Source organism: Stegodyphus dumicola, chromosome 4 (assembly GCF_044657685.1).
Source record: "Stegodyphus dumicola isolate Sdum_Otavi_A_Nest chromosome 4, ASM4465768v1".
Lineage (NCBI taxonomy): Eukaryota > Metazoa > Arthropoda > Arachnida > Araneae > Eresidae > Stegodyphus > Stegodyphus dumicola.
In genome coordinates, this window is record NC_140771.1 from 58,420,359 (window position 1) to 58,432,949 (window position 12,591).

Genomic DNA, 12,591 nt, shown 5'->3' on the forward strand with positions numbered 1-12,591 from the left:
AACTTTAATGTTGCATATTATTATTTTGGATACAAAGTTGGTATTTAAAAACAAATTATGTGTTCATAAGTATTCTGGAAGTGCAAAATGTGCATTATTTCTGTTCCTATTTTACCATTAGTATACTTTTGAATGGCAACCACGAAACAGTTATTTGAAAAACACATATTGTATGTTTTTTATATACGTTTCGCGCTTTGATGACATGGAGATAAACTCTGTGTCGTCTGCATGGAAAGTAATAACTGATGCTCTAAGACCAACTAGAAATGAGGTACTTTATAATGTTACGGTTTCTTTTTATTTATTCGCTGTTGTTTAAATTCTTTTTGCATAACGTTTGATTATCAGAAATGTGTTAATTTAGTTATACTATTTCTTTTCGGTAAATGTAAGACTTGTATTAAAAAAATATTTCGCTTTAAGATACTTAAGGAGATAGATCTTTTTTAATGTTTACAGACAATTGTTTCTTGAGAAACATGTTTAGTATGCTTAAATGTAGGAATAACTATATTAAAAAAAGGTTTTTTTTGGCTTTACTAACTGGGATAAATAAGTATGTATAGTGTTTATATACCGTGCAAGTTCCTTTAAACAGTTTTTTTGCCTGCTAAAAATGGCTTGTTTGAATTGTGGCATCAGTTCATTGACGTAAAAAATGTATTCTTATTACTGATCAACAACTTACGAACATTTTCTTCATTTGACAAAAATTTGCTTGACAGATGAAAATAATAATGTATTTTTAAATTATGTTTTGAAAACTATCCGGTTCAAAATTATCCAGTTCACTACTTCAGAGCAGAATTTATTGGTAATTGCAGTGTTATTAGTATTTCAGAATGTATTATAAGAAATAAGGGTAATCTTCTGTTATCAGACCTGGACTCAGAAGTGTGTGTATGTACATGTGTATGTGTGTATATATATATGGGTACACAAGCACATTTGTATGTACATACATGAACATATCCATCCATTTATGCATGCATACATGCATTTCTGGACCCGGTCACATGATAACATAACAGTACCGGAATAAGTGTCAATCTGTATTTCCACTAGAAAAACTCTGTACGTGGTCTCAGAATAGGGACTAGGGTGAGTGCCTCAGGTAAACAAATAGAAGTGGTGCCAAGCAAAAATTTTAAAAGAAATTTTGATTTTAACTTTGGAATAGACCAAAGAAAATGAAAAGAGTTTTGTGTTATAAACAATCTTACTAGATTAAAAGAAAAATTAATAACTTTTATTTATTCACAAAAGAGACGAGGTTTCAAAGTAGTGTATATGTTATTTTCTAACATTGAAATTTATTATTGAAATTAGCATAATGAAATTATTTTGCACTTGTGTAAAATCCTAGTATACGGTGCAGCCTTTGCATGATTTTGAAAATTATCACCAACACCAAAATGATCTGTTTAACTACTCATTGTATATGTCTCATTTACTGCTCATGATAAAGTAGCCAAATCCCTTGTGCACCGGATACTAGGATTAAACCTGCACTTGTTGCAAAGAGCTGTATAAGCTAAACTTTCATAGAAAATACTATACTGCTAACATTATTCTGTTTACCAGTAATTTTCATTGCTTGTACATCACCACAACAAGCTTTCCAAAGTCCACTAACTGAGCATAGACAGTGACATAAATGGTAAGTTTCTTGCAGCATAACTCACAAAGGCCCGCTGAAATAATATCGGAAGATTGCACAACGGTATATAAAAATAAAATGTACCTGATTTATTTTTTGTATAAAATTTGCCATTGAACAAGTTGCAAAGATGGAGGTTTCTTCTTGTATCCATATTTAGTTTGCATGGGAACTGTACATATGGTTTCATTTATGGTCTTTTCTGAACCAGATGCATATTGCTAGATGGATTAATTGAACTGGTATGTAAGTTTGCATCTTTATCAACTGGAATGTAACTTGTAAAGGAAGATATAATTTTGCCCCCTTTTTTTTAATTTTTATTATTTATAGTGAAATAGTAAAATGAAGTTTTTAGCTTCAAAGAAATAAAAAAGGAGATTTAAAATTTTGAATATTTTGTGGAAGATCTAAAACTGTTCTGGCTAATTCTAATGTATTTGATTTTGATGCAAAAGAACATACTTAAAAGTTTAATTTTATTCCTTGGTTGTAAGGATATTCAATATAAAAAAACATATCTAAAAGAAACTTTTTTTTACTGAAGATAGTTTTAAAAATACAATTTAGAGAAAGACTGAAATATGAAGAAAGACATATAAATGAACTGTTAATTTAAGATTTAAAAAATATATATATATACATATGTGTGTGTAAGCTAAAAAATTTGTAAATCATCTTCATTTTTAATTTGGTATGTCCTCTCTATTTTAAAAATAATAACTTTTCTGGACTGTGCCATTTCTACATTAATCTATGTCACATGGCTTACGTAACGCCAATGATGTAGCTAATGGGAACTTGAACTGAAAGTTTGAGAACTGAAACTTTTCTAAACTGAACCAAAAGTGGTTAGAGTAGAGAGAAGGTCACTCTTGTATTATCACGAAGTTGTTGTTTCATTTATGATAGCTTGAGTAGTTGAATGTTATCGACACCCTATTATGATGTAATCGGTTGCATGATTGCGGTAAATTCATCATGTTTATGTGTGTTGGTTAGGAAGTATATTGCTTGTTTTGTGGTTTAGACAGTAAAATGGCTGAATATGTTAAGATTAATTTGAAATTTCTGTACGATTTGGAAAGAAAGGGGAAAAGAGCATTATTTGACTGGTGTGTACATGAAGATTTACTTGGTAGCCATTATTAGGTGTCCTGTTTGTAGGAAGGAAATGCATATAGTTGAATGCCAGAAATGCATACTGTTGAATGTGGCTACAGAGGCTATTTTTTACCCTGATTTTGTGAAATTATGTGGCGATGCCAGTATACACATTTTAGTTCAGATAATTTTAGGAAGTTTTTGGATAATTAAGACACAATAACACGCCAAACAAATACTAATTCGGAAGTCAAACAACAAAAATCAGCGTTATATTTTCGAAATTTTCACAGGACTAGTTTCGATGGTTTTACCGAACCACCATCCTCAGCTGCAAAACCGCAGATGAACAAGATAGGAAATGATGGTTAGATAAGATAAAAAAGCCTGGGCAAGAATAATCAAGTGGCACCATCTGTTCATGAAACCAGAACTAAAACATAATTTCTTTAAAGGCCGAAGGCAAAGTTGGACTAGAATTAGGATCGTTAACTAGAACAGAAAGATTTTTTTGAATGTGAAATGCCTCTAGAAAATCCAGTTCTCCAATGGAAGATGTTTTTTGAATAATTTTGGCAGCAGAAAAATTGAGTGTGATTTTCGGACCAACAATGTTGAGCAACAGAAGACTTCTGTGTTTCCTTTTTTCTAACATATGCCTCATGTTCCTTGACGCGAAATTTTAAGGCTCTCTTAGTTTGACCAATGTAAATTAAACCACACTGGCAAGGAATCCTATAAATACCCCAGGAATTCATATCCGGAATGGGGTCCTTGAGTATGGAACTTGAAATTTTATTGATGGGAGTATAAACGACCCGAAAGTTAAATTTCTGCAGAATATGTGCAACTTTATAGCTAATTGATGGAAAGAAGGGAATGACAACAGAATTTTTATAATCTTCTAAAACAAGAGTGTGCCTTTTAGTGTTGAGATGAGAATTTTTTAACTGCTTTATTAGCAGACATGCTAAGATATGGAGATATACCACAATAAGAAAGGACAGCCCATCTGGGTATCGTGCCTGTGGTGGTGTGAGCCTTATCGCCTCCCACAATCACCCATACATTGCTCTCCCTTTGATGACCTCCCTTCAAGCTGTGGCAGTTCAGATTAATTTACGCTTTTCAATCTCTGTATGCACCATTTATTTACCCCCGCATGAACATGTTGATCAGCGAGAGTTGGGCAGAATAATAGAGCAGCTGCCAGAACCTTTTTTTGCTTTTAGGTGACTTCAATGCCCATAGTACCTTAGGCTGCGTTCAGACGGCAGCTTAAAGGCGGCAGACGGGCATAGAGGCATTGTCATAAGGGCATAAAATACAGGAGTTCCGTTCACACCTGCGAGAATGGGGTGTGTAGAATGGGGCCAGTAGTGTATATGTTATTTTCTAATATTGAAATGTATTATTGAAATGAGCATAATGAAATTAATATGCACTTGGGTAAAATCCTAGTATACGGTGCAGCCTTTGCATGATTTTGAAAATTATCACCAAAACCAAAATGATCTGTTTAACTACTCATTGTATATGTCTCATTTACTGCTCATGATAAAGTAGCCAAATCCCTTGTGCACCGGATACTAGGATTAAACCTGCACTTGTTGTAAAGAGCTGTATAAGCTAAACTTTCATAGAAAATACTATACTGCTAACATTATTCTGTTTACCAGTAATTTTCATTGCTTGTACATCACCATAACAAGCTTTCCAAAGTCCACTAACTGAGCATAGACAGTGACATAAATGGTAAGTTTCTTGCAGCATAACTCACAAAGGCCCGCTGAAATAATATCGGAAGATTGCACAACGGTATATGAAAATAAAATGTACCTGATTTATTTTTTGTATAAAATTTGCCAATGAACAAGCTGCAAAGTTTGAGGTTTCTTCTTGTATCCATATTTAGTGTGCATGGGAACTGTACATATGGTTTCATTTATGGTCTTTTCTGAACCAGATGCATATTGCTAGATGGATTAATTGAACTGGTATGTAAGTTTGCATCTTTATCAACTGGAATATAACTTGTAAAGGAAGATATAATTTTGCCCCCTTTTTTTTAATTTTTATTATTTATAGTGAAATAGTAAAATGAAGTTTTTAGCTTCAAAGAAATAAAAAAGGAGATTTAAAATTTTGAATATTTTGTGGAAGATCTAAAACTGTTCTGGCTAATTCTAATGTATTTGATTTTGATGCAAAAGAACATACTCAAAAGTTTAATTTTATTCCTTGGTTGTAAGGTTATTCGGTACAGTCGAAAGTCGTTAATCCGGAGTCGTCGGGACTTCGGCGATTCCGGATTATAGATCATCAGTTTAAATCTGGTAAGATGGCATGCAGAAATTATAAAATAAAAAATATGAAACCGTAATTTATGAAATAAAGAACAATTATGATCGAAAGGGTATCAAAATTTACAAAAAAAAAAAAAAAAAAAAAAAGCTTAATATTTATTTGTTTACTTTATTAAACATTTCTTTCAATGTAAATTGTTCAAGTTGCTTCGTTTTATGCGATAATACTTTCTCTTTAATTCTATAAACAGACATAATTTCTTGTTCAGTTACAAAGTTCCGCTGTTCAAGTCCTATAATTGTTGTGTCGAGAATACTAACTAATTTGTCAATCGAAATTTTTTCGTTTTCAATAACCTCTGTGTCACTTTCTTCACTATTGGAAGTGAATTATAATGACGAGGAATTTAGTTTAAATCATATCAAAAACGGAGTACATTGAGGTGAAATAGTACCTTTAGTAAGGAATTATAAGCCAAATAAAATAAAAACATCTGCCCTGAAGATAAGGATAGTGTTGACAGATCAACTTCCACTTTATTGCCCCCCCCCCGGCATACCACCATGAAATTGATAAACAGATTTCGGAATGGTTAGAGAAACAAAGGATATGCCTTTATCCATTTTTTGCAGCAATTTCACTTTTTGTTTAATGGACTTCGAAACATACTTTCTCGTTGTAGATCCTTTACATATTAGTAAATATATATCGGAAATTCTATTTGACATAATCGAAAGTTCAAGCTTACTTTTATAAAATTGCTCAACAGTCTGCAAAAAATAATAAGCCGGATCCAATTCGAAGTTTAAGGAACAACGCAATCTGCAACATTAACTGAATTAGATAATTTTAGATTAGCTTATACCATCCATTATACATTAAACGCGCATGTGTAAACGTATTATGCGCATGCGAACACGCATATTCGCAGCCATAAAGGTCTTACGTGCACGCGTAAACACCTATGCGCATGCGCAGAATGTTTGTGGCTTTGAGGTCTGGATTGTAGATCATTCCGGGTTATGGATGTCCGAATTAACGACTTTTGACTATACTTCAATTTTCTCAGATATTCGTACAGTATTACAATATCTCACAGTAGTTATCTTTTAACTACTCAAACGTTCAATAGAACTTAATTCAAAACAGCTACAGAAAGCTAATCCGCGAATTTGCTACAGTCAACAAGAGCAGTTTTCTAAACAAACTAACTAAAAATAACAACTACGAATTGAGAGGTTTTCATGCCGCTTATATAAGCTTTTTAAATCGCGCACGAGAGTTTTCTGGAACTTTCTCGAAAGAGATATTTATTTATTAAATTTTAAATGCACGTGCTCCTGTATTTTTTATTTTCTGGCTTAGCTTTCCTTTAATATTCGTCACGCGCTGCACTGTATAGGGATTTAAAACAATTTAATTTATAATTCAACTAACATTAGCTATTTAAACACCAAATACGTAATACTGCCCCCTTCCCAAGGACTGCACGTCCCGGGCAGTGCAATCCCTGGACAGGATACCAAACTTACAACTAAAGCATAAATGCAGTAATAAGCATTACATTACAATAACAAACAACATGAACAATAAATGCAATAACTATAACCTTTAACAAATTAAATGCTATCAAATACTAAATACAAATCAAATACTAAATGCAAATCAAATCAAATACACATTTAGAAACAAAAAAGACTATGGTCTTGCACTATTTACAAGTATTTACACTACGTACTGTGGTCATAGTAATGAGCTAACCTGTCGTAATTAACAACTTTAGGTTTAGAGTTTGAAGAGTTACGGATCCGAACCACAACGTCATTCAGCCTGTTTAGCACTGTGTACGGCCCATACCAAGGTGACTGTAATTTTGGACAGAGTCCCTTCCGTCGAATCAGATTCCACAACCATACCTTGTCTCCTTCCTGGAATTGATGTTCAGTAGCTTTTGTGTCGTATCGAGTCTTTATCTTCTCCGTCGCCAAGTTGACTCACTCTCGTGCAAAATTGTGCATCACTTCAAACCGGGCCTGGAGATCTTGAATATATTCCTCAGGCGATGAAGGAGCATCCGGAGGGCGACCAAACAAGAGATCAGAAGGCAGACGAAGGTCACGACTGAAGAGCATCTGTGATGGGGAATAGCCGGTAGTCTCGTGGACAGCCCTGCAGTAAGCCTATAAAAACAGTGATAATTTCTTGTTCCAGTCCTGCTGGTTTCTGGAAGTCACTAATGAGAGGTTATTAAGGATGGTTCTATTGGACCTCTCTACCATGCCGTCCGACTGGGGATGCAATGGCGTCGTTTGGGTTTTGTAAATGCCGAGTAGTTTGCATAGTTCTTTGATTACTGCCGAAGTAAAATTCTTTCCCTGATCGGAATGTAACTGAAGAGGCACTCCGAACCTGAAAATCCAGTGCTGTATCATCACCTCAGGTACTGTGACAGCCTCTTGATCAGGAATAGGATACGCTTCAGGCCGCTTGGTGAAGTAATCAAAGACAACAAGTATGCATTTGTTGCCATCAGCAGTTCGTGGAAGAGGTCCCAAGATGTCAAAGGCGATACGTTCAAAAGGCACACCTATGTTGTAATGTTGCAGCTTGCCTCGGCTGCGTTTCCTTGGTCTTTTCTGACCTGCAGAGGCATCGCAAGTCGGCACGACTTTTGCACGTCATCTTTTGCATTATTCCAGTAAAAGTGCTCGCGAACTCTCTGCAAGGTCTTCATTATTCCAAAGTGACCTCCTGTAGGGCTGTTATGTAGTTCTTTAAGGACATCAGGAATCCTGGATCTTGGAAGTATCAATTGCCATCTGAACATCTTCCCATCATCTGATTTGAATTTCCAATATAAGACGCCGTTTCGAATGTGAAGTGAATCCCAGAAAACCCAGTATTGTTTTATGGTAGGAATATGGATAAAAATGTCCTGCCATGTAGGTTTTCTGTTTGATGACTCCATTAAATCGTTTATGGGTTTAATGCCACAGTCTTCCTGCTGGTCTTTCCTGACTTCGTCATTACTTGATACATGGGTCTTGATTAGTCAATGTTGATGTTGTAATTTGTCGTGCGACCGGACTTAACAGCTTGTATTTTGCTTCCACTCTGGAACAATATCAGCAGCTCTCTGAGCAAGGTCTTCTAGACAGGGCGTCGGCATTTCCGTGTGATGATCCCTTACGATGACAGATAGTGATATCATATTCCTGGAGTCTCTGTATCCATCTGGCTATTTGACCCTCAGGATTCTTGAAATTTAAAAGCCAGGCCAATGATGCATGGTCTGTGCGGAGCAGGAATTTTCTGCCGTATAGATAATGATGGAAATGTTCTATGGCTTTGACTAATGCGAGTAACTCTTTCACACAGTAATTCCTCTCCTCCTGGTGACACAGTAATTCCTCTCCGGTTTAGACAGGCACTTGCTCCAGTAAGCTACTACATGTTCTTGGGACAAAACAGCACTTTCATTGCTCCCGTCCATGTTGAGAATAAATGGTCTGTCGAGCTGAGCATACGTCAGGATTGGAGCAGATGTTAAAGCTTCCTTTAAGTTGTTAAATGCATCCTTGCATTCTTTTGTCCACAAGAACCTTTGCTGGCTGTCTTTCAACTTGTGAAGGGGTCTTGCGATGGAAGAAAAGTCCTTCACGAATCTCCTATAGTAGGTGCAAAGCCCTAGGAAGCTTCTCAGCTGATGGACATTTTCAGGACTTTTCCAGGATTTAACGGCTGACACCTTTTCAGGATTCGTGCACACACCTTCTGCAGAGATGACATGTCTCGGGTAAGTCACTTCCTTTCGGAACAATTTGCATTTAGCGGGACTCAGCTTCAGATTGGCTTCTTTCAGTTTCTGAAGATCTGCGAATACCCACTCTTTAAATCGAGTGTTGAGAACCACTTGCTTCCAGAAAGAGTGTCTAGAATTTCGTCAATTCTAGGAAGAGGGTAACTGTTTTTCTTTGTAACCTCATTCAACCTGCGATAGTCAATGCAAAATCTTGTTCAGCCGTCTTTCTTCCTGACGAGAGCGATGAGAGATGCCCATGGACTTGCTGAAGGCTCGATGACATTGCCTTCTTTCATATCTTTTAACAATGTTTACACCTCTTCCTGTTTAACAAACGCTAGACGTCTTGGATATTGCTTGATTGGGGAATAATCGCCGGTATCAATTCTATGTTGTGTCAAACTAGTTCGACCCACATCAGAAGACGAGCGGGAGAAAACAACTTGAAGATCTTTAATGGCGCAATCGGCAGCATTCCTCTCTTTATCGTTTAATTGCGTATTCTGCAATAATTCCAATGTTATGCTGTCTGAGGACACTTCTGGGATGTCACTCTTTCTGTCAACGCTGGTTACTGGAGTACATGCTGCAACCACTTCACCTTTCTTAATAACTCTTGCCTTCTCAGTTACATTAGCAACTCTCACCGGGATAATCGTTTTGGATAGGTCGATGAGTGTTGAGGCTACTAGTACTCCTTTCGAGCTATTACAGTTAGTGGGATATTCTATAATGCCGTAGCGGAAATTTCTATTTTCGGCTATGGATCCAGGAAGTAAAAACTCGGTTCTTGTGGGTATTGTGATATTATCTTGAGCTATAATTTTGTGGATAGATTTCACTCCATCATTTATTCCAAATAGGGCTATGACCTCAGATGTAGAATGCAATTCATTATTTTTAAAGTCCAAGGAAAAATTGTATTTCCTTAGAAAGTCCAATCCGAGTATGCAAGAATCAGTGATCTCTGCTACATATGCCGTGTGATGGTAAGCGGCACTTCCAAACGTGATGTTAACATTTACTTTTCCATCGATGTCGATCTTCTCACCGGACACAGTCTGTAGGGTAACGCAGGGCAGATAAGTTTGCTTCCCAGTTGTTCAGCCAAATCTTTTCGGATGATAGTAACGTTGGCTCCTGTATCTATCATCATATTGCAGGGAACTCCGTTAATATGTCCTATTATGAAAAGTCCATTACTGCTGCCTCTTACTGCAGAAATCTGAAGGGCTTTAAACTGGGGCTTTTCATTATCTGGCAACCTCCGCCCCGCAAGATGGCCAGTAATTAGTTTCCCTGCTGTTTGCTAGGAGCAGTCTTAACATCTGTACCCTGGGGTGTTCTGCAGTTCCGCCATATGTGTCCTTCAGCTCCACAGTTCCAACATTTTAAGGTCAGCTTCTTTTCACTAATATTTCTTCTCAAGGCATTGAGTAGTCTGGTTATATCGTCTAGACGAACAAGTGACTTGATCCCTTGGCTCCTGGACATGAGCTCTGATTGGGTGGCGGTCTCTACGAGTTGCTTGCTGGGCTGCCTTGAATTTCATGGCGTACACTAGAGCACTTTTCAAGTATTTAACATCAGCCATTCGCAGTGTTTTCTGTATCTCAGGGTCCTGGATGCCATCGATAAAATATTGCAGCGATAGGATTTCTCCTGTTTCGGTCGGGCACTCCCAAAAGGCGAGATGGGACAGCCTTTCAACATCCGTGGCAAGCTCCTGAAGTGTTTGCATGGGTTTCTGTTGACGAGATTTTAATTTAAGCCTGTTGTAGTTCTTTAAACACTTTTTCCCAAAGCGTAGCTCCAACGTGCCGGACAGAGCTTCGAAATCTAACCTTTTGCTTTCGGGAAGAGTCTAAAGGATATCTGCTGAATATGCACTCAAAGAAGCAGCGAGATAACAGGCCTTAGCTTGGGGATCTCATTCATTCGCTTCTGCCACTATTGAGAATTGTGTCTTATACACTAGCCAGCATGTCTTCCCATCATATGTGGATAAGTTCAGTGAGGGATGAGCAGGCATGGGTAAACATTTAAAACCATCCGAATTGCTCCCTGCTATCGCTATGAATTTCCTTAAAGTATCCACTTCTTTGGCAACTGCAGAAACCCTGTCATCAATTTGTTGTTCGATTTGGTGTTGGACGGCACAAACTCTTTCTTCAATTTGTCCAACCTTACTTTCGATTAAGTCTATCCTATCTTCTATAGCCTCGAATTTGTTTTCTATTACGCAGGTAATTTCTCTTTTCATCTCGTCTTTAACGCATTCCTGTCCCGCTTTCATTTCCTCTTTAACAGATCTCATCTCTCCTTTAACGGAATCTTCCATCTTTTCCTGACCAGATATCATCTTCTCTTTAAGCGATTTAATCTCTTCTCTAATAGAATCTTTCATCTCTTCTTTAAATGCAGCAGAGGCTGCCATGAATTGCCTTTAACTGTTCTTCCATCGCTCTTGTGATTGGCATTCAAATCTCACTTCTGACACCAAAAATTGTTGCGTGTGTACGGGTTCGTTTGGAATTCAGTGCACAAGTCCGATGAAAAATGAATAAGATTTATTAGTATCACAAATAAATAAAACACAATACTTCAATTTTCTCAGATATTCGTACAGTATTACAATATCTCATAGTAGTTATCTTTTAACTACTCAAACGTTCAACAGAACTTAAATAAACAGCTACAGAAAGCTAATCCACGAATTCGCTACAGTCAACAAGAGCAGTTTTCTAAACAAACTCTTAAAACAACAACAAACTAACTAAAAATAACAACTACGAATTGAGAGGTTTTCATGCCGCTTATATAAGGTTTTTAAATCACGTGCAAAAATTTTCTGGAACTTTCTCGAAAGAGATATTTATTTATTAAATGTTAAATGCACGTGCTCTTGTATTTTTAATTTTCCGGCTTAGCTTTCCTTTAATATTCGTCACGCTCTGCACTGCATGGGGAATAAAACAATTTAATTTATAATTCAACTAACATTAGCTATTTAAATACCAAATCCATAACAATATATTATAAATATATGTTTGAATATTGTTACTATTTTTAAATGCATTAATTTATATATGTAAATACAAGGCGTATTCGGAAAATAAGTACCGTTTCGAAAAAAAAATAGTAAAACTATTTTTCGAATCCAATTTTATTTTTACTTGAAAATACATGTCTTAAACTATTTTTCAACATAGTTTCCGCGAATGATCAAACACTTGTCATAGCGGGTGACCAGTTTTTGTATACCACCATCAAAGAAACTTCCCGCCAGTTTCGATGACCACGACTCCACAGCATTTTTCGTGTCATCATCAGATCCAAAGCGCTTGCCACCAAGCTCGCGCTTCATGTGCAGAAACAAGTGATAGTCGGACGGCGCCAAGTCCGGGCTGTACGGCGGGTGATTGAACTGCTCTCAATGAAACTGTCGAATTAACGATTAAATGACACCAGCAGTATGGGGCCGAGCATTGTCATGGAGCAACACAATTCCTTTACTGAGCATTCCTCTTCGTTGTTTTGAATGGCACGCCTTAGTTTTGTTAAAGTCTCACAATATCATGCCGCATTAATGGTTTCACCTCTGGGAAGAAATTCAGTAAGCAAAACGCCTTTCTTATCCCAGAAGACAATGCACATGATTTTTTGTGATGACATTGTCACTTTGAACTTTTGTTTTTTTTTGGAGAATGAGTGT

General features: G+C 36.6%; 1 protein-coding gene across 2 annotated transcripts in view; it reads left to right on the forward strand.

The window, feature by feature from the left end:
• The first annotated feature begins 7 nt into the window (after nt 1-7).
• mr (anaphase promoting complex subunit morula) overlaps nt 8-12,591 on the forward strand; it is a 59,244-nt gene continuing 46,660 nt past the window's right edge. The window contains exon 1 of one of the 2 annotated variants that reach the window (XM_085814954.1): nt 8-274. In XM_085814954.1, the coding sequence (XP_085671080.1) occupies nt 173-274 (102 nt within the window). In that variant the 5' untranslated portion in view covers nt 8-172. The remainder of the gene's footprint in view (nt 275-12,591) is intronic. The other variant, XM_085814955.1, reaches the window with a different exon arrangement.